Genomic DNA, 23311 nt, shown 5'->3' with positions numbered 1-23311 from the left:
AATGTCCGGTCTTGATTGCACAGGCGGATGTGTGACAACAGCTAAATCTAACGTGTTTGTGTTTATTTATAGTCAAATACAACTACAACATACTGTAGATGGTCAGAAATGCATTTCTCTGTTTAACCTTTATTTATACGTGGTTGATTGGCTGCGAGTCAAACTGAAAATTGAAAGTAATCCAGGCACAGGCTCAGTGAAAGCAATCGCAGGCAGGCAGAGAATGGACATTAAGAATGGCACTAATGTCACAGAGAGATGTAAGTGTTTTGATTTTTAAGTGACATTGCAAATGATTCCATGAGACTGCTGCAGCAAAGGCAGTGTTTCCTAGCTCAGGGTTGGCTCAGCGCTCATTTCAACTGCTTTCTGCACTATCACCTGAAGAATATATCAAGGATTAGAGGACTTATGTCTCAACAGGATTTGGAAAAACTTGTCCACGCATTTATCTTCAGCAGACTGGACTACTGTAACGGTGTGTTTACAGGTCTCTGTAAAAAGTCTGTCAGAAAGCTGCAGCTGATTCAGAACGCTGCAGCTCGAGTCCTCACTAAGACCAGGAGGGTGGATCATATCACCCCAGTTCTGAGGTCTTTGCACTGGCTTCCTGTCCAACAAAGAATTGACTTTAAAATCCTGCTGTTGGTTTACAAAGCACTGAATGGTTTGGGACCAAAATACATCTCTGATCTGCTGCTACCTTATGAACCATCCCGACCCCTCAGGTCGTCTGGGACCGGTCTACTTTCTGTTCCCAGAGTCAGAACTAAACATGGAGAAGCAGCGTTCAGTATTTCTGCTCCACATATCTGGAACAAAGTCCCAGAAAGCTGCAGGTCTGCTGAGACCCTCAGCTCATTTAAATCAAGATTGAAGACCTTTCTGTTTGCTGCTGCCTTTAATTGAACCACGTTCAATTCATATATTAATCAATTTCCTGCATTTCTGCATTTTACAACTGTATTTTATTTTTTACACTTTTTTAATTGTTTTTGCAATCTCCTTTTCTTTTGCCTTGTGTTTTGATGCTTTTAATGGTTTTATGTGAAGCACTTTGAATTACCTTGTTGTTGAAATGTGCTATACAAATAAACTTGCCTTGCCTTTCATCTTTGACACTTCAACTGACGGTTCAACTGCTTTTATTTCCTGCTCTTCAACATTCCTTCCTCCAACTTCTTTCAGCACTTCCATTTGAACTGCAGTTGTACCACAGCTTCAACTGTTTCATCTGCAACATTTCAGCAGCAAGCACATTTTGTGCAGAAAATATAGCCTTTTCCAGTTATTATTGTTACTGTCAGGCCAAAAGTCTTCAAGTACACGTAGCAGATGCTACAAGACCTTTCCTGTATATGCGCTTTGGGAGTACCACACATGTTGGAAGCAGGAAAACTTAAGTACTTCCAAGAAGAACCACGAGCATTGCTCAAGAGTTATGTAATAAAGAGAAAGCCCACAAACAAAACCCGACACAGGACAAGGTCCTGCTACATGTCCCAAAGTTAATGTCCGGTCTTGATTGCACAGGCGGATGTGTGACAACAGCTAAATCTAACGTGTTTGTGTTTATTTATAGTCAAATACAACTACAACATACTGTAGATGGTCAGAAATGCATTTCTCTGTTTAACCTTTATTTATACGTGGTTGATTGGCTGCGAGTCAAACTGAAAATTGAAAGTAATCCAGGCACAGGCTCAGTGAAAGCAATCGCAGGCAGGCAGAGAATGGACATTAAGAATGGCACTAATGTCACAGAGAGATGTAAGTGTTTTGATTTTTAAGTGACATTGCAAATGATTCCATGAGACTGCTGCAGCAAAGGCAGTGTTTCCTAGCTCAGGGTTGGCTCAGCGCTCATTTCAACTGCTTTCTGCACTAGCACCTGAAGAATATATCAAGGATTAGAGGACTTATGTCTCAACAGGATTTGGAAAAACTTGTCCACGCATTTATCTTCAGCAGACTGGACTACTGTAACGGCGTGTTTACAGGTCTCTGTAAAAAATCCGTCAGAAAGCTGCAGCTGATTCAGAACGCTGCAGCTCGAGTCCTCACTAAGACCAGGAGGGTGGATCATATCACCCCAGTTCTGAGGTCTTTGCACTGGCTTCCTGTCCAACAAAGAATTGACTTTAAAATCCTGCTGTTGGTTTACAAAGCACTGAATGGTTTGGGACCAAAATACATCTCTGATCTGCTGCTACCTTATGAACCATCCCGACCCCTCAGGTCGTCTGGGACCGGTCTACTTTCTGTTCCCAGAGTCAGAACTAAACATGGAGAAGCAGCGTTCAGTATTTCTGCTCCACATATCTGGAACAAAGTCCCAGAAAGCTGCAGGTCTGCTGAGACCCTCAGCTCATTTAAATCAAGATTGAAGACCTTTCTGTTTGCTGCTGCCTTTAATTGAACCACGTTCAATTAATATATTGTAGGGGACGACCGAATTCACGGGGCCCCTTTAAGGAAAGGGGCGTAACCCTGGTGACAGAGGGGGTTAAAGGGTGACAGGAAGTGAATGTGTGGAATGTTTGTATGGATGGAAATAAACGGCCACATGGTGCAGCCAAAGGGAATACTCGACTCCTTGTTTGTTTCCACACACCTACATTGGTGACCCTGACACTCCTGGACGTTTCCAGAAGAAAGAATGACGACGCACGCAGTTTCGCTGAAACTGCGTGAAACTGCGTGGGAGACGCAAGCGGCGGTGTGGTTCGCTTAAACTGAGGCACAGTTTGCCCTCAGAGACATTACAGCGGACGCGACAAGATATTATTATGTTGTGGCGGCTCTCGGCAGTTCGACAGCAGGCAGAGTGGTGAGCATTCTGGAAAATCCGCCAGAGAGGGATAAGTACAATACCCTGAAAGACCGGCTGTTGAACATTTTCGGGCTTTCGGACTCTGAGCGGGCTCGCCGGTTGCTTGCTCTGAATGGCCTCGGTGGATTGGTGGATTGGACTGAAGAGAGGGAACTTGCGTTTGTTGATGCGAAAACAGCTCTGGCAAACGCAACAATGCTGGCACACCCGTCACCTAAGGCTCCGATTGCAATCACCACGGACGCTTCGGACTACGCGGTGGGCGCGGTACACGAGCAGTGGGTGAAAGGGGCGTGGCAACCGCTGGCCTTCTTCAGTCGACAGTTGCGGCCTAATGAGCGGAAATACAGCACGTTCGATCGGGAGCTCCTCGGCCTCTTTCTGGCCATTCGGCATTTCCGGTTCCTGCTGGAGGCTCGGCCGTTCACTGCGTTTGTGGATCACAAACCACTGACGTTTGCCATGAGTAAGAGCACCGAACCATGGTCTGCACGCCAGCAGCGCCAGCTCTCCTTCATATCAGAGTTTACCACGGATCTGCAGCATGTAGCGGGCAAGGAAAACCTGGTCGCAGACTGTCTCTCCAGGGCTGTCACCGGGGCTGTCCAGTTAGGCTTGGACTATAACAAGATGGCAGAGGATCAAGTTACAGACCCGGGCATCCAGGAGTTGAGGACGGCAGTCACGGGACTGCGGTTGGAGGAGGTCCCGTTTGGCGAAACTGGCGTTACGCTCCTGTGCGACGTCTCCACAGGCCAGCCGCGGCCAGTTGTTCCCGACGAATGGAGACAGCAGGTTTTCAATGCTATTCATGGTCTGTCCCACCCGGGCAAGAGGCCGTCTCAGAAGTTGATCTCAGCAAAATTTGTCTGGCACGGGCTGAAAAAGGATATACGGAAGTGGGCCGGGACTTGTGTGGTGTGCCAGCTCTCCAAGGTGCACCGTCACATAAAGGCCCCGTTAGCACAGTTCTCTGTGCCAGAAAGGAGGTTCGATCATGTGAATGTGGACTTGGTAGGACCTTTGCCCCCATCCCGTGGGTTCACACATCTCCTCACGATGGTAGACCGAACCACTCATTGGCCAGAAGCTGTCCCGTTGTCATCAAAAACGGCGGATGAGGTGGCTCGGGCATTTATTCAGGCTTGGGTCGCCAGGTTTGGAGCCCCAGCTGACGTTTCCTCGGACCGAGGCCCACAGTTTACATCAGAGCTGTGGAATGCAGTTGCAGGAAGCCTAGGGGTGAAGCTCCATCGCACTACCGCCTACCACCCGCAGGCTAATGGCTTATGCGAGCGGTTCCACCGGTCGATGAAAGCTGCTCTCCGTGCCAGCCTCAAAGACAGCAGTTGGGTGGACAGGCTCCCGTGGGTCATGTTGGGGCTCAGGACAGCCCCCAAAGATGATCTGCAAGCTTCATCGGCTGAGCTGGTCTATGTAGAGCCACTGCGGGTCCCGGGGGAGTTTATCCCCAAAGTCACAGACCCTTGGTCTGCAACCCAGCAGCGGGAAACGCTCCTGGAAAAAGCCAGGCTGTTTAAACCAGTGCCCACGTCGCAGCACGGCCTTCCGCAGTCATATGTCCCGTCCAGCCTCAGGTCAGCGGAGTATGTGTTTGTTCGCCAGGACGGCCACCGTGGACCCTTTCAACCCCCCTACGTCGGGCCGTTTCGGGTGCTGGAGACCGGAGACAAAACCTGCAAGGTCGACATGGGCGGCAAGCTGGAGAACGTGTCGGTTGACCGCCTTAAACCAGCACATCTGGACCTGGACCAACCTGTACGGTTGGCTGAACCCCCACGGCGGGGGCGGCCTCGTGCCCTCCCACCTCAGCACGACAGGACCCGGAGGGGGCCTTCAACGGTGGTTCTGCCTCCGGCCCCAGAGACACGGAGTCGGGCTGGTCGGTTGATCCGGGCCCCCAAACATTAATGGTTGGGACTAATCTCGGGAGTTGGTGAATTCTGGGGGGAGGCATGTAGGGGACGACCGAATTCACGGGGCCCCTTTAAGGAAAGGGGCGTAACCCTGGTGACAGAGGGGGTTAAAGGGTGACAGGAAGTGAATGTGTGGAATGTTTGTATGGATGGAAATAAACGGCCACATGGTGCAGCCAAAGGGAATACTCGACTCCTTGTTTGTTTCCACACACCTACAATATTAATCAATTTCCTGCATTTCTGCATTTTACCACTGAATTTTATTTTTTACGCTGTTTTTAAATTGTTTTTGCGATCTCCTTTTCTTTTGCCTTGTGTTTTGATGCTTTTAATGGTTTCATGTGAATCACTTTGAATTACCTTGTTGTTGAAATGTGCTATACCAGGGATTCCCAAAGTGGGGGTGCGCGAGCTGCCTCTAGGGGGTGCGCGAGAGGAAAAGTGTAATGGCGGTCTGATGGTGTAATACTATTAAATATTTAAAAAAAATGTAATTTTAATTTAAAAACTGTCAGGTGGGACATCTGAAGCTATCAGTCGTAAAAGAGGAGAGGGACAGAGAGAGAGAGGAATCGGAGGCGAGGGGAACGGAGAGGTGCAGCACAGACAAATCGGGAGCACATCGGCCCATCGCGGAGTCAAGGTGAAAAAGAGGAAACGAGAGTGAGCATCAGACTGGGAAATATGATGAAAAGTATCTGTGTCTGGGCTTCACTTGGATTGGCAACGCAGATTGCCCAAAGCCACAGTGCGTGGTGTGCAGTGAGGTTCTGGCTAACAGTCTGAAGCTCTTATTTACGTCGCCACCTGAACACCAAGCATGCCAGTGCAAGTCAAAAGCCCCTTACATTGTTTATATCGAAATTGGAGGAGTTACAAAACAGCCAAAAACAACTGCAGTCTCATTCATGTGTTGGTCTATAAATGACGCACTACGGGCTTCATATCTGGTTACAGAATAGCGAGAAAGGGGCTACCGCACACAATCGCCGAAGACGTGAGCTTGCCAGCTGCCAGAGAGATGGTGGAATGTATGATTGGGGAGAAAGAAGCAAAAAAGTTGGACATGATCCCGGTGTCCAACAACACTGTGTCGCGCCGCATCGATGCTTTGTCTGAAGACATCCTGGCTACATTAGTCGCTCATTAATTGTAAATTAAATGTGACAATCTGCCTCTGAGCCTGTGCGTGTCCTCGCATCCGTATTGCTCTTTAAAAGTGACGCCTTGTGTCACTGAAAGATATTGAAACTTTGTTGCAGTGTTTCAGGGCGTTTTCACACCTTCAGTTTGTTTGCTTTGTTGCAGTTGCTCCTTTGTTCGGTTTGTGTTCACACTGCAACATTTAACAGCGGACTAAATCTTGTAAACAAATGCCACGCGCGAGCAAACTGTTCTCTCATTGGTCCGATTCTTATGCGGCAATGAAGGCTTAAAAGGCTCTGTTGCTTCTTTTTTTTAATTTTTATTAAGGGGGGGGGGGGGGGTGCGCGAACCCAGTCGGGATGTAGAAGGGGGTGCGCGGCCTAAAAAGTTTGGGAACCGCTGTGCTATACAAATAAACTTGCCTTGCCTTTCATCTTTGACACTTCAACTGACAGTTCAACTGCTTTTATTTCCTGCTCTTCAGCATTCCTTCCTCCAACTTCTTTCAGCACTTCCATTTGAACTGCAGTTGTACCACAGCTTCAACTGTTTCATCTGCAACATTTCAGCAGCAAGCACATTTTGTGCAGAAAATATAGCCTTTTCCAGTTATTATTGTTACTGTCAGGCCAAAAGTCTTCAAGTACACGTAGCAGATGCTACAAGACCTTTCCTGTATATGCGCTTTGGGAGTACCACACATGTTGGAAGCAGGAAAACTTAAGTACTTCCAAGAAGAACCACGAGCATTGCTCAAGAGTTATGTAATAAAGAGAAAGCCCACAAACAAAACCCGACACAGGACAAGGTCCTGCTACATGTCCCAAAGTTAATGTCCGGTCTTGATTGCACAGGCGGATGTGTGACAACAGCTAAATCTAACGTGTTTGTGTTTATTTATAGTCAAATACAACTACAACATACTGTAGATGGTCAGAAATGCATTTCTCTGTTTAACCTTTATTTATACGTGGTTGATTGGCTGCGAGTCAAACTGAAAATTGAAAGTAATCCAGGCACAGGCTCAGTGAAAGCAATCGCAGGCAGGCAGAGAATGGACATTAAGAATGGCACTAATGTCACAGAGAGATGTAAGTGTTTTGATTTTTAAGTGACATTGCAAATGATTCCATGAGACTGCTGCAGCAAAGGCAGTGTTTCCTAGCTCAGGGTTGGCTCAGCGCTCATTTCAACTGCTTTCTGCACTATCACCTGAAGAATATATCAAGGATTAGAGGACTTATGTCTCAACAGGATTTGGAAAAACTTGTCCACGCATTTATCTTCAGCAGACTGGACTACTGTAACGGTGTGTTTACAGGTCTCTGTAAAAAGTCTGTCAGAAAGCTGCAGCTGATTCAGAACGCTGCAGCTCGAGTCCTCACTAAGACCAGGAGGGTGGATCATATCACCCCAGTTCTGAGGTCTTTGCACTGGCTTCCTGTCCAACAAAGAATTGACTTTAAAATCCTGCTGTTGGTTTACAAAGCACTGAATGGTTTGGGACCAAAATACATCTCTGATCTGCTGCTACCTTATGAACCATCCCGACCCCTCAGGTCGTCTGGGACCGGTCTACTTTCTGTTCCCAGAGTCAGAACTAAACATGGAGAAGCAGCGTTCAGTATTTCTGCTCCACATATCTGGAACAAAGTCCCAGAAAGCTGCAGGTCTGCTGAGACCCTCAGCTCATTTAAATCAAGATTGAAGACCTTTCTGTTTGCTGCTGCCTTTAATTGAACCACGTTCAATTCATATATTAATCAATTTCCTGCATTTCTGCATTTTACAACTGTATTTTATTTTTTACACTTTTTTAATTGTTTTTGCAATCTCCTTTTCTTTTGCCTTGTGTTTTGATGCTTTTAATGGTTTTATGTGAAGCACTTTGAATTACCTTGTTGTTGAAATGTGCTATACAAATAAACTTGCCTTGCCTTTCATCTTTGACACTTCAACTGACGGTTCAACTGCTTTTATTTCCTACTCTTCAACATTCCTTCCTCCAACTTCTTTCAGCACTTCCATTTGAACTGCAGTTGTACCACAGCTTCAACTGTTTCATCTGCAACATTTCAGCAGCAAGCACATTTTGTGCAGAAAATATAGCCTTTTCCAGTTATTATTGTTACTGTCAGGCCAAAAGTCTTCAAGTACACGTAGCAGATGCTACAAGACCTTTCCTGTATATGCGCTTTGGGAGTACCACACATGTTGGAAGCAGGAAAACTTAAGTACTTCCAAGAAGAACCACGAGCATTGCTCAAGAGTTATGTAATAAAGAGAAAGCCCACAAACAAAACCCGACACAGGACAAGGTCCTGCTACATGTCCCAAAGTTAATGTCCGGTCTTGATTGCACAGGCGGATGTGTGACAACAGCTAAATCTAACGTGTTTGTGTTTATTTATAGTCAAATACAACTACAACATACTGTAGATGGTCAGAAATGCATTTCTCTGTTTAACCTTTATTTATACGTGGTTGATTGGCTGCGAGTCAAACTGAAAATTGAAAGTAATCCAGGCACAGGCTCAGTGAAAGCAATCGCAGGCAGGCAGAGAATGGACATTAAGAATGGCACTAATGTCACAGAGAGATGTAAGTGTTTTGATTTTTAAGTGACATTGCAAATGATTCCATGAGACTGCTGCAGCAAAGGCAGTGTTTCCTAGCTCAGGGTTGGCTCAGCGCTCATTTCAACTGCTTTCTGCACTATCACCTGAAGAATATATCAAGGATTAGAGGACTTATGTCTCAACAGGATTTGGAAAAACTTGTCCACGCATTTATCTTCAGCAGACTGGACTACTGTAACGGCGTGTTTACAGGTCTCTGTAAAAAATCCGTCAGAAAGCTGCAGCTGATTCAGAACGCTGCAGCTCGAGTCCTCACTAAGACCAGGAGGGTGGATCACATCACTCCAGTTCTGAGGTCTTTGCACTGGCTTCCTGTCCAACAAAGAATTTACTTTAAAATCCTGCTGTTGGTTTACAAAGCACTGAATGGTTTGGGACCAAAATACATCTCTGATCTGCTGCTACCTTATGAACCATCCCGACCCCTCAGGTCGTCTGGGACCGGTCTACTTTCTGTTCCCAGAGTCAGAACTAAACATGGAGAAGCAGCGTTCAGTTTTTCTGCTCCACATATCTGGAACAAAGTCCCAGAAAGCTGCAGGTCTGTTGAGACCCTCAGCTCATTTAAATCAAGATTGAAGACCTTTCTGTTTGCTGCTGCCTTTAATTGAACCACGTTCAATTAATATATTGTAGGGGACGACCGAATTCACGGGGCCCCTTTAAGGAAAGGGGCGTAACCCTGGTGACAGAGGGGGTTAAAGGGTGACAGGAAGTGAATGTGTGGAATGTTTGTATGGATGGAAATAAACGGCCACATGGTGCAGCCAAAGGGAATACTCGACTCCTTGTTTGTTTCCACACACCTACATTGGTGACCCTGACACTCCTGGACGTTTCCAGAAGAAAGAATGACGACGCACGCAGTTTCGCTGAAACTGCGTGAAACTGCGTGGGAGACGCAAGCGGCGGTGTGGTTCGCTTAAACTGAGGCACAGTTTGCCCTCAGAGACATTACAGCGGACGCGACAAGATATTATTATGTTGTGGCGGCTCTCGGCAGTTCGACAGCAGGCAGAGTGGTGAGCATTCTGGAAAATCCGCCAGAGAGGGATAAGTACAATACCCTGAAAGACCGGCTGTTGAACATTTTCGGGCTTTCGGACTCTGAGCGGGCTCGCCGGTTGCTTGCTCTGAATGGCCTCGGTGGATTGGTGGATTGGACTGAAGAGAGGGAACTTGCGTTTGTTGATGCGAAAACAGCTCTGGCAAACGCAACAATGCTGGCACACCCGTCACCTAAGGCTCCGATTGCAATCACCACGGACGCTTCGGACTACGCGGTGGGCGCGGTACACGAGCAGTGGGTGAAAGGGGCGTGGCAACCGCTGGCCTTCTTCAGTCGACAGTTGCGGCCTAATGAGCGGAAATACAGCACGTTCGATCGGGAGCTCCTCGGCCTCTTTCTGGCCATTCGGCATTTCCGGTTCCTGCTGGAGGCTCGGCCGTTCACTGCGTTTGTGGATCACAAACCACTGACGTTTGCCATGAGTAAGAGCACCGAACCATGGTCTGCACGCCAGCAGCGCCAGCTCTCCTTCATATCAGAGTTTACCACGGATCTGCAGCATGTAGCGGGCAAGGAAAACCTGGTCGCAGACTGTCTCTCCAGGGCTGTCACCGGGGCTGTCCAGTTAGGCTTGGACTATAACAAGATGGCAGAGGATCAAGTTACAGACCCGGGCATCCAGGAGTTGAGGACGGCAGTCACGGGACTGCGGTTGGAGGAGGTCCCGTTTGGCGAAACTGGCGTTACGCTCCTGTGCGACGTCTCCACAGGCCAGCCGCGGCCAGTTGTTCCCGACGAATGGAGACAGCAGGTTTTCAATGCTATTCATGGTCTGTCCCACCCGGGCAAGAGGCCGTCTCAGAAGTTGATCTCAGCAAAATTTGTCTGGCACGGGCTGAAAAAGGATATACGGAAGTGGGCCGGGACTTGTGTGGTGTGCCAGCTCTCCAAGGTGCACCGTCACATAAAGGCCCCGTTAGCACAGTTCTCTGTGCCAGAAAGGAGGTTCGATCATGTGAATGTGGACTTGGTAGGACCTTTGCCCCCATCCCGTGGGTTCACACATCTCCTCACGATGGTAGACCGAACCACTCATTGGCCAGAAGCTGTCCCGTTGTCATCAAAAACGGCGGATGAGGTGGCTCGGGCATTTATTCAGGCTTGGGTCGCCAGGTTTGGAGCCCCAGCTGACGTTTCCTCGGACCGAGGCCCACAGTTTACATCAGAGCTGTGGAATGCAGTTGCAGGAAGCCTAGGGGTGAAGCTCCATCGCACTACCGCCTACCACCCGCAGGCTAATGGCTTATGCGAGCGGTTCCACCGGTCGATGAAAGCTGCTCTCCGTGCCAGCCTCAAAGACAGCAGTTGGGTGGACAGGCTCCCGTGGGTCATGTTGGGGCTCAGGACAGCCCCCAAAGATGATCTGCAAGCTTCATCGGCTGAGCTGGTCTATGTAGAGCCACTGCGGGTCCCGGGGGAGTTTATCCCCAAAGTCACAGACCCTTGGTCTGCAACCCAGCAGCGGGAAACGCTCCTGGAAAAAGCCAGGCTGTTTAAACCAGTGCCCACGTCGCAGCACGGCCTTCCGCAGTCATATGTCCCGTCCAGCCTCAGGTCAGCGGAGTATGTGTTTGTTCGCCAGGACGGCCACCGTGGACCCTTTCAACCCCCCTACGTCGGGCCGTTTCGGGTGCTGGAGACCGGAGACAAAACCTGCAAGGTCGACATGGGCGGCAAGCTGGAGAACGTGTCGGTTGACCGCCTTAAACCAGCACATCTGGACCTGGACCAACCTGTACGGTTGGCTGAACCCCCACGGCGGGGGCGGCCTCGTGCCCTCCCACCTCAGCACGACAGGACCCGGAGGGGGCCTTCAACGGTGGTTCTGCCTCCGGCCCCAGAGACACGGAGTCGGGCTGGTCGGTTGATCCGGGCCCCCAAACATTAATGGTTGGGACTAATCTCGGGAGTTGGTGAATTCTGGGGGGAGGCATGTAGGGGACGACCGAATTCACGGGGCCCCTTTAAGGAAAGGGGCGTAACCCTGGTGACAGAGGGGGTTAAAGGGTGACAGGAAGTGAATGTGTGGAATGTTTGTATGGATGGAAATAAACGGCCACATGGTGCAGCCAAAGGGAATACTCGACTCCTTGTTTGTTTCCACACACCTACAATATTAATCAATTTCCTGCATTTCTGCATTTTACCACTGAATTTTTTTAATTGTTTTTGCAATCTCCTTTTATTTTGCCTTGTGTTTTGATGCTTTTAATGGTTTTATGTGAATCACTTTGAATTACCTTGTTGTTGAAATGTGCTATACCAGGGATTCCCAAAGTGGGGGTGCGCGAGCTGCCTCTAGGGGGTGCGCGAGAGGAAAAGTGTAATGGCGGTCTGATGGTGTAATACTATTAAATATTTAAAAAAAATGTAATTTTAATTTAAAAACTGTCAGGTGGGACATCTGAAGCTATCAGTCGTAAAAGAGGAGAGGGACAGAGAGAGAGAGGAATCGGAGGCGAGGGGAACGGAGAGGTGCAGCACAGACAAATCGGGAGCACATCGGCCCATCGCGGAGTCAAGGTGAAAAAGAGGAAACGAGAGTGAGCATCAGACTGGGAAAAAAAGAGGAAATATGATGAAAAGTATCTGTGTCTGGGCTTCACTTGGATTGGCAACGCAGATTGCCCAAAGCCACAGTGCGTGGTGTGCAGTGAGGTTCTGGCTAACAGTCTGAAGCTCTTATTTACGTCGCCACCTGAACACCAAGCATGCCAGTGCAAGTCAAAAGCCCCTTACATTGTTTATATCGAAATTGGAGGAGTTACAAAACAGCCAAAAACAACTGCAGTCTCATTCATGTGTTGGTCTATAAATGACGCACTACGGGCTTCATATCTGGTTACAGAATAGCGAGAAAGGGGCTACCGCACACAATCGCCGAAGACGTGAGCTTGCCAGCTGCCAGAGAGATGGTGGAATGTATGATTGGGGAGAAAGAAGCAAAAAAGTTGGACATGATCCCGGTGTCCAACAACACTGTGTCGCGCCGCATCGATGCTTTGTCTGAAGACATCCTGGCTACATTAGTCGCTCATTAATTGTAAATTAAATGTGACAATCTGCCTCTGAGCCTGTGCGTGTCCTCGCATCCGTATTGCTCTTTAAAAGTGACGCCTTGTGTAACTGAAAGATATTGAAACTTTGTTGCAGTGTTTCAGGGCATTTTCACACCTTCAGTTCGTTTGCTTTGTTGCAGTTGCTCCTTTGTTCGGTTTGTGTTCACACTGCAACATTTAACAGCGGACTAAATCTTGTAAACAAATGCCACGCGCGAGCAAACTGTTCTCTCATTGGTCCGATTCTTATGCGGCTATGAAGGCTTAAAAGGCTCTGTTGCTTCTTTTTTTTTTTTTTTATTAAGGGGGGGGGGGGGGGGGGGTGCGCGAACCCAGTCGGGATGTAGAAGGGGGTGCGCGGCCTAAAAAGTTTGGGAACCGCTGTGCTATACAAATAAACTTGCCTTGCCTTTCATCTTTGACACTTCAACTGACAGTTCAACTGCTTTTATTTCCTGCTCTTCAGCATTCCTTCCTCCAACTTCTTTCAGCACTTCCATTTGAACTGCAGTTGTACCACAGCTTCAACTGTTTCATCTGCAACATTTCAGCAGCAAGCACATTTTGTGCAGAAAATATAGCCTTTTCCAGTTATTATTGTTACTGTCAGGCCAAAAGTCTTCAAGTACACGTAGCAGATGCTACAAGACCTTTCCTGTATATGCGCTTTGGGAGTACCACACATGTTGGAAGCAGGAAAACTTAAGTACTTCCAAGAAGAACCACGAGCATTGCTCAAGAGTTATGTAATAAAGAGAAAGCCCACAAACAAAACCCGACACAGGACAAGGTCCTGCTACATGTCCCAAAGTTAATGTCCGGTCTTGATTGCACAGGCGGATGTGTGACAACAGCTAAATCGAACGTGTTTGTGTTTATTTATAGTCAAATACAACTACAACATACTGTAGATGGTCAGAAATGCATTTCTCTGTTTAACCTTTATTTATACGTGGTTGATTGGCTGCGAGTCAAACTGAAAATTGAAAGTAATCCAGGCACAGGCTCAGTGAAAGCAATCGCAGGCAGGCAGAGAATGGACATGAAGAATGGCACTAATGTCACAGAGAGATGTAAGTGTTTTGATTTTTAAGTGACATTGCAAATGATTCCATGAGACTGCTGCAGCAAAGGCAGTGTTTCCTAGCTCAGGGTTGGCTCAGCGCTCATTTCAACTGCTTTCTGCACTATCACCTGAAGAATATATCAAGGATTAGAGGACTTATGTCTCAACAGGATTTGGAAAAACTTGTCCACGCATTTATCTTCAGCAGACTGGACTACTGTAACGGTGTGTTTACAGGTCTCTGTAAAAAGTCTGTCAGAAAGCTGCAGCTGATTCAGAACGCTGCAGCTCGAGTCCTCACTAAGACCAGGAGGGTGGATCATATCACCCCAGTTCTGATGTCTTTGCACTGGCTTCCTGTCCAACAAAGAATTTACTTTAAAATCCTGCTGTTGGTTTACAAAGCACTGAATGGTTTGGGACCAAAATACATCTCTGATCTGCTGCTACCTTATGAACCATCCCGACCCCTCAGGTCGTCTGGGACCGGTCTACTTTCTGTTCCCAGAGTCAGAACTAAACATGGAGAAGCAGCGTTCAGTATTTCTGCTCCACATATCTGGAACAAAGTCCCAGAAAGCTGCAGGTCTGCTGAGACCCTCAGCTCATTTAAATCAAGATTGAAGACCTTTCTGTTTGCTGCTGCCTTTAATTGAACCACGTTCAATTAATATATTAATCAATTTCCTGCATTTCTGCATTTTACAACTGTATTTTATTTTTTACACTTTTTTAATTGTTTTTGCAATCTCCTTTTCTTTTGCCTTGTGTTTTGATGCTTTTAATGGTTTTATGTGAAGCACTTTGAATTACCTTGTTGTTGAAATGTGCTATACAAATAAACTTGCCTTGCCTTTCATCTTTGACACTTCAACTGACGGTTCAACTGCTTTTATTTCCTACTCTTCAACATTCCTTCCTCCAACTTCTTTCAGCACTTCCATTTGAACTGCAGTTGTACCACAGCTTCAACTGTTTCATCTGCAACATTTCAGCAGCAAGCACATTTTGTGCAGAAAATATAGCCTTTTCCAGTTATTATTGTTACTGTCAGGCCAAAAGTCTTCAAGTACACGTAGCAGATGCTACAAGACCTTTCCTGTATATGCGCTTTGGGAGTACCACACATGTTGGAAGCAGGAAAACTTATGTACTTCCAAGAAGAACCACGAGCATTGCTCAAGAGTTATGTAATAAAGAGAAAGCCCACAAACAAAAGTGTTGCTGTTATGCTTTCTAATAATGTGCACTGATTTGGCTTCTCTGAGACCTTGAGGGAGGCTGTCTTTGTTGCCCTCGAGTGAGATATTGTTTCTCAGAACTCCATAGTTTGCTACTTGTCCAATACACTTAAAATGGGTTACCGACATTTGAGTTACAAATGTATGGGTGGACTGACCCTTGGCCTTCGCTGATCCTTGAGAGCCTGTGCTGGAAGGGTTAAACATTGTGGAAGACATGGCCCCTCCCTGCTCAGCTAGTCTCTTGGATGTAACAGGACCCCTGTACTTTACATTCTGCTCTCACTATGGCTGCATGGCTGTCTCGGACTGTGGTGGGAAGGAATGGGCGCTGGCTGCTGCCGTACCCTAATGCCGTGGCCCGTGTCTGCTCCAGGGGGGTGGGAGGCCCGTCCTCTGCGTTCCAGGACAAGCCTCGGACAGTGGACGACCTCCCACATGTCAGCTTCTTGGAGCTAATTTACAGGATGGTGTGTCAGGGTTTCTACAACCGTTTGCACGAACTACAGGTAAGCCAGGCTTCAGTGCACTGCATGGTTTCTGGATGCCACGGATACATATTCAGCAGGTCTGTGCCACAGTGATGATGCACCATTGTTTTAATCTACATGCGTTTCCAGAAAATCCGTGATGAGGAATCTTGGGTGCAACTTTGCTTTCTGCAAAAAATCTTGATTTACTTCAGGGATTAGGGTGTGCTATGAGTGACTGTATTTCCCAATACAATACATCACACAAACTGTCAGGCTGGTTCTATTACCTTTGTTCCCACTTTCAGATAACAATAGCCAGTCTCGGCTGACCCTCACAGACAAGAGGATTGTTTGCAGGACTACTTTTCGCGAAAAGACCGGCATTTAGTCACACAGAACATTTGATTAATGGGACTGCTATTCAAAGATTGATTGATTCTGACGTGTTGTAAGCCTTCATGGAGCAGCAGCTCAAGTTGTTTCCTTCTTCTTACCTCCTGCGTTATTAGATTGCTAAAACACAGGTTTCTCTGTTTACTCACCTTTCTTGCATTCACTTTGCCTATACCTTCAGATCTATGAGAAGCAGCTATATGGGCCCATATACAGAGATGGACTGAAGTCAATTTCCGTGAACACTCCAAAGCTGCTGGAGGAAGTCCTGAGGAACGAGGAGAAGTTCCCTATACGAGGAGACATGTCGGTGTGGAAAGAGTATCGTGATATGAGAGGATTCGGCTATGGGCCTTTCACGGAGTGAGACTGCTAAATACCGTACTTTCCGGACTATAGAGCGCACCGGTATATAGGCCGCACCAGCCGATTTTTAAAAGAAAAAAAGAATTTGTACACAGATAAGCCGCACTGGCATATAAGCCGCAGGTGTCCCCGTTGAACAGCAAGATGCTTTCAACAGTACTAAAGTTGTCTTCTATGAACATCATAACATGTCGCTAGCTTCTAAGCTAATTTTAACATTACGGCCAATGGGGAAATGCTAACCGCGATTAGCATTAGCGAATATATAATATATCTTTGTACATCTTTTCATGCAGACATACTTGTATTACAGACTAAGGTCTCTCAAGGCTACCAAACAAAAAGCAATGAGGCAATAACTGTTGTTGCGCATAGCTCTGAATAGCTGTTGTGCTAGCAGCAACTGGCCAAGCCAGTTAGACGTAAATGCTATTCAGAGCTATGAGCAGAGAAGATCAGCTTTTTCTCAAGTCTGCCAGTGGATCCTAACAGCCCGGAACAGTGTGAAAGAATCCACCTTCACCAATGGGTTCTGAAAGGCTGGGATACTATGAGATTAAGGGGACAGCGCAATGAGGACGACAACACAAGCTCAAGGGCGGATTTGCCCCGGTTCCTGATGTGGTGTGTTCAAGGACCCAAATGCAGAATCGTTTTTTTTTTTGTTTTACAAGTCTACAAAACTTCTTCTACAAAACATTTATTTCTCTCACTCAAAAACACGCACACAAAAAAACTCTTGAACAAGTTTTGTAGAACTGGGAAAAAAACAGGAAAAAAAAACGTACTGTTAAAAGCATCTTGCCGTTCAACCTTTTTTGTTAACAGTCCTAGTGCGAGGTAGGTCAAAGGTACTTCATCCATATATTGTAGCGACCCTGTCAGTAACAGCTGGTAGCAGAGGGGTTGCTGGTTGCAACTGTTCTGTGTCGGGAGCTAGTAAATGTTGTGTTAGACCGGAACCGGAAGTTGCGGTTGTTGTGGCGGAGAAAAGCTACGGAAAAATCCGTATATAAAGCGCACCAGACTATAAGCCGAGTGGGGTAAAAAGTAGCGGCTTATAGTCCGAAAAGTACGGTACTGTATTATGTGCTCAGAAATGCTCTTTCACCATTTTTCCTTGTCTAAACAAGAACTTGAAGAACTTACATAAAGGCTTTCCAGGGCAAAGTCCTGTCATGTGAGAGGGGCGTATCAATGGTGACCTGCTAGAGACTGCTCTCAGACTGTAAAGTTGATGTTTGCATCACCAACAGTCATTGCCTATACTAGGGTTTGGTTAAGTGAACAAATACATTTCATACATTAACACATTTAAAATCAAATTATGTTTACAAAGTCGAGTCAGTATGGCAGGGAACTAGAGCATGCCCGATAAGTCAAACGTGGTTTCCTGTCCTGTTTGCCCCGAAAACTAGACTAAACTGAAGTTTACATCCAGCCAAATAGCGAAAAGGTTACTGCAGGTAGCCTCCCGGGACGAGTAGGGAGGGAAATACCCATGGATCTTTGCTGCCTCCTGAGATCCAAACAAAGCGTTTTGCATAGTCAAGAATGCTACAATAATTATTACTACTGTTTCTTGACGCAGCATGTCAAGACTGGAGGCCACGATCATCCCCAACCCCACTATCCCAAATTTCATATGTTCTCATCTGATCAGATGTGGGACAAAATAATCTCAACTAAATGTCCACTTTGTCCCTTTTTCTGGGCTTTCAAGCAAATAACCATGTTTTTTTAAGATGTCAAACTATTCCTTTAAAATCTTGAATATCTGTCTTTATTTTTTCAAAACCCCAGCATCTGTCAGGCTATAGAGGCTTGATGAACTTTAACTTACTGGTTAGTTACACTTTGCTGACATTTGGCTTTCCTTCCCAAATTTACAAGCCAAAAAGTTGTGAATAAACACTGGTTCAACCATTTTTCTACAGGAAAATGTTTTTTTGAAAAAAGCAATATGTTACACAATTATTTGCTTATGTATGTTTATCTAGAATCATAAACTACAAATATTTTAGATAGCCGATACTAAATTAATGAATCAATTACCGGTAGTTTCTTATTTAAATTACTCTGCTGCTATATTAAGGCCCTGAATTTGGAATTTAACACCTTTAATGTTATAACCTTTTCCTACTATTACAGGTCAAAACATCTGTGTACAAAAAGGACCATTCAAGTAGTGTTTCAGTTCATTTCCCCTCAGTTGATTGTTGCTCTATTTGTGTCCACATCACCTGAGATCAACAGGAAGAAATGGTACAACATGTCAGAAAGACACGTACCATTTCCCTGTACACTTTCTACAGTTTATCTTATATACATTTTCTTTTAATTGAAGAGACACCAACTTTTGCACTTTACTGTAACATTACCAACACAACACATTCATTGAAAACACAAGGCTAATACAAATCTCACTTGTTTGGAAACCTGATTAGCGTTGGTTTTGTTTCTCATTGTGACTGTATATCTGTTCCCAGGGAGGGGGAGAAGTGGTACAAACTGAGGGTGATGCTGAATAAGCGCATGCTGCAGTCGAAAGACGCTGCACAATATGATGGTGTTATCAACGACGTGGTTACGGACTTCATCAAAAGGATCTACTTCCTGCGTCAGCGCAGCCCGACGGGAGATTTGGTGACAGATGTGGCCAATGAGCTGTATCACTTCTCACTAGAGGGTATGTAGACAACTTGTACGTGGTGCATGCTCATTTAAATATTGTGCACTTATTAAAGTGAATGGTGAAATCATTCAAATCAAACCGTATGTATGCTGGCATTGATGAATTAAATGGCCAGCTTGTAGGATTTGGCGGCATCTCGCGGCGAGTTTGCAGATTGCAACCAACTGAAACTTCTCCCGTGTGCCAAGGGTGCAGTGGAACTACAGTGGTTGACGCGAATGGCCCTATCTAGAGTCAGTGTATGGTTTGTCCCTTCTGGGCTACTGTAGAAATGAGGCGGACTCTGTCAAGAGGACCCGCTCTCATTCTAAGGTAACTAAAACGTAACGCGTCCAGGTGATTACACACACAAACAAAAAACATACTTAATCGTCCATCTCTGCAAATAGGTGTGTCCCCATAAATGCTACACACTGACCCTTTTAATATTACAATTTAATTGACACGATTTCATTCCGACGTCTGTTTTGTTACTTGTTGTTGTTTGAGTTCTTGTATTGAAGGAGAGCAATTTAGCAGACAGGTTCTCTGATCATTTCTTATCCTAAATCTGAACCTTTGCCACTCAGGTATCGCCTCCATACTGTTAGAGACGAGGCTTGGGTGTCTGGAGAAGGAAATCCCTGCCGGTACACAAGACTTCATCAATGCCATAGCCCAGATGTTCTCCAACCACGTGGCTGCGTTAGCGGCACCCAAGTGGAGCCGCAGTCTGCTACCCTACTGGGGGCGCTACATTGCAGGCTGGGAGGGTATCTTCTGCTTTGGTGAGTTGATTTCTGTTGCTGCATAGCACTTTTACAAGCAAAGTGTATTATGAAATAAAGTGTGACAAAACTGTGGACATAATGCACAATTGTGTTCTTGTTACTGAAATAAGTTAATTGGTCAATATTATAGGATCAATACCAGTATCAGTATTGATCAACTCTCTTTTAGAGCAATGGTTAAAGATTTTGGGAAATACGATACCGTTCAAGGGTTTGGAACGGACGCCAACCTCTCGGGTCTGAAAAGTGAAGCCAATGCTGAAATGCCGTAAACATGCATTCTTTCTAATGGCCATTAGGGGGCGACTGCTCTGGTTGTAAAAATAACTTTATGGTCCCAATCGCTAGTTTTGAGTCTTCTTCAAAACAGCGTATTGATTTCGTAAATTATGGTCCCATTTAGAGTAAAATAGACCATAAAGCAAGGTATGCTTTAGGGTGTGTCATGCTCTAGGTATGCTCTACTCATGTGTCATGTCTGGTTTCACCTCCTGTCTTTGTGTGTTTTCCCGCCTTTGACCCACCCTGATATATTCCACCTGTGTCTAATCCTCCCGCTCTCCTTGTCTATTTTGTCTGTGTGCTTTCCATAACCACAACATTACCTTTTATTTTACCTATAAAATCAAATAGAAACGGTTTTAATTTTCAATTTTGAAAGAGTTTATTTTTGAGAATGCTAAAATGCAGCACTTCCATTTCTGCACTTATTTTAGCTAAAGAGTTGATTGACAAGAAGATGGAGGTCATTCAGCAGCGTGTGGACAACAACCATGATGTGGAGGGCGAATACCTAACATACCTCCTCGCAAGCAGTCAGATGAGCACGAAAGATGTGTATGGCAGCATCACTGAGCTTCTACTAGCTGGAATGGACACGGTGAATGTGATACTCAACTATGTTTAATTTATGGGCCTGCTTCGGATTGTTAGAAAAATTTCCTCGGACCTCCTTCCCAAATGAAAAATGTGTGACAAATATGTTATTCCTCCGTTAACTGTAATGACCAAAATCAATATTCTGCTTACCCTAACCCAGCATCATATCCGAATTGAGAGCGCCACCAAATTTTAAGTACATTGTGCTGATAATGCTTCTCTTTTACTCTGTACTTGAAGTAAACATTGAATTGCAGGACTTTTACTTTGCGGTATCAATAGTTTTACCATTAATAGTTACGAGTTCTACTTCAGAAATAAAATTGTATGTATGGCTTCTTCTATTTCCACTGCCAAAGCTAGAGAAAGGGTGAACGCTGTAGAATATGGTGACTCATTTTGAATACATCTGATGCTATTCCTGGTTTCTCAAAAATGACATTTTGAAAATGCATCATCGTAAAAAAATGTCAAAATATAAGCTGGACCGCCACTCAAATTCCAACATTTCTCTTATATGCATGTATGGTATGCATCTCTCTGCCTGTTTATTTAATGACGTGTTTTTGCTGTCAAGACCTCAAACACCCTCACGTGGACTTTGCACCTGCTGTCCAAGTACCCTCAAACCCAGGACAGACTTTACCAAGAAGTGTCCACATCGATGTCAGCGGACCGGATCCCCTCCGCTGCCGAGGTCGCCCGGATGCAGTATTTAAAGGCTGTTATCAAGGAGGCCCTGAGGTGAGGCCGGTTAGAGAGGTTATGGTGTTCAACTTCCACAGAAGCCATCAGTGTTGTCAAAGCATGGCCCGAGATTTAATGGCCCACTTTTTTCCGTATCGAAACATTTCACACGTTATCTTCTGTTTACATCTCTTACTTGTCCTGCATCAGTCTGCAACAAAAAACCAGCCTGAACCAAATGAAATGATCTATTCTTGTGTCTCAGGATGTACCCTGTGGTTTCTATGAACGCACGGATCATTGCAGAAAAGAATGTTGCCATTGGTGGATATCAATTCTCCAAGAACGTGGGTCCGCTTTTTTTTCTTTCTTTTCATTAGACTTGTTCTACTGGTTTTGTGTCTACGTTTGTCTCGTCATTTTATTGCAAAGATCAGAGTTTCAGCATTTCGTCTCTTGACTGTTGTTTCCCCAGACCGCTTTCACGTTTTGTCACTATGCCATCAGTCATGATGAGGACACATTCCCAGAGCCGTTCACGTTTAAGCCAGAGAGATGGCTCCGTGACCGCCGTGAGAGGCCAAACCCCTTTGCCTCCATCCCCTTTGGCTTCGGAGTGAGAGGCTGTGTCGGTCGCCGGATTGCTGAGCTTGAGATGCACCTGGTTCTGTTTCGGGTAAGCGACAAGTGGGAAAACCTCTTGCAGCATCTACGTACTGTAATACACATGATCTGATGTAAAACTTCATGCCATCAAACAACAGTAAAACACTGCTTTGAAAGTAGGCATACTGCGATTCGAGGCTCTAGCAAGCTATGATATCAGTGAAGCATTTCAGAGATTGCGAGAAAATGTTGCTAAAATGCTCTGTAGATCTGCGGGGAACTGGGGTTTCACTAACAAGGACCACACCAATAACAGTATAAGTTTTGAGCGTTTTTATTGGGTAATGATAGTTAGGTTTAGGAAGCAGAAGGGGTCGAGTGATGAAGGGCTGTAAGGTAGGGGTAGAGGTAGAGGGATGTAGGGTAGGGGTAGGGGTAAAGAGATGAAGGGATGTAGGGTAGAGGGATGAAGGGATATAGGGTAGGGATCGAGGTAGAGAGATGAAAGGAGGTAGGGTAGGGATAGAGGTAGAGGGATGATGGGAAGTGATGGAGGGCCATTGGTGTCCGGCGGCTGGTGGGAACGGAGACTGTTGAGTGGGGCCATCTCTGGGAAGCTCTAGCGGTGCAGAGTCCCCTGTCGTTCCTGTAATCCTGCAAGAGAGAGAGAATAGGAAAACAAAAAATGGGGTCGAATAGGAAGTGAACAGGTTCGCTGAGCTTAAATACTTGTGCAGGGGAAATGAGCCGTGTTCTGGGCGTGGTTCCGTTCCTGAACTAAGTTTATTAAACTCAATTTGTCACTACGAGTGACCGCTTTCACTTCTTTCATTACACATTCACAATGTCATTTGAACCATTGTTGACATGAAAATATTGTTTAGTGCAGCTTTAAAGTCAAAAGTGTACGGCCATTGCTGTGTTATTAATGCAACAAAAAGGCCAGTGTGTTGATATGGCCTTCAGTCAGGTCTAATAATAAAATGACTTCAATAACATCATTGTTTTCCCCTGCAGGTCATCAGGCAGTTTGAGATCAAACCAGACCCCAACATGGGAGAGTTGAAATGCATCAACCGCGTTGTTCTGATACCAGACCAACCACTAAACCTGCACTTTGTGGAGCGAGGATGTGGAAACGCAGCTTGATTTGCAGATTTCTTTCAATGAAAATGTTGCAAATTAATGAAAAGCATTGCCTCACTTCAATAAAGACGACGTGATGTATCCAAAGAGCAATCTCTTCTTCTGTCTGTATGTAAGAACAAATGAATGGAATTATTTTTTTTTAATGCCAAATTTGTGAAACTGTGCACGATCTAGTTACAGATAATACGGGAAAATGAGAACAGATCTGGTTCAGGTTCAGATGGCTGGAAAGCAAAGGCATAAGTCTCATTGACAATGTGTCAGGACATGAGTGGAAATGTGTGAGTAATACTGCATGGC

The 23311-nt window shown here is 45.7% G+C and overlaps 1 protein-coding gene across 1 annotated transcript; it reads left to right on the top strand.

The window, feature by feature from the left end:
- Nucleotides 1-15280: 15280 nt before the first annotated feature.
- Nucleotides 15281-23082, top strand: cyp27a1.1 (cytochrome P450, family 27, subfamily A, polypeptide 1.1; the record flags this gene model as incomplete). The annotated part of the gene is made up of 9 exons (XM_079277629.1): nt 15281-15502; nt 16041-16222; nt 18715-18914; nt 19490-19687; nt 20407-20570; nt 21147-21313; nt 21522-21603; nt 21732-21932; nt 22880-23082. 9 exons carry the CDS (start codon nt 15281-15283, stop codon nt 23009-23011), a joined length of 1548 nt encoding a protein of 515 aa, XP_079133755.1. The 3' UTR covers nt 23012-23082.
- Between the last annotated feature and the right edge of the window lie 229 nt (nt 23083-23311).

The sequence above is a fragment of the Melanostigma gelatinosum genome (genome assembly GCF_949748355.1).
Source record: "Melanostigma gelatinosum genome assembly, chromosome: 10".
Classification (NCBI taxonomy): domain Eukaryota; kingdom Metazoa; phylum Chordata; class Actinopteri; order Perciformes; family Zoarcidae; genus Melanostigma; species Melanostigma gelatinosum.
Note: the sequence above shows the minus strand (reverse complement) of the source record. Positions and strands in the feature narration are given on the sequence as shown.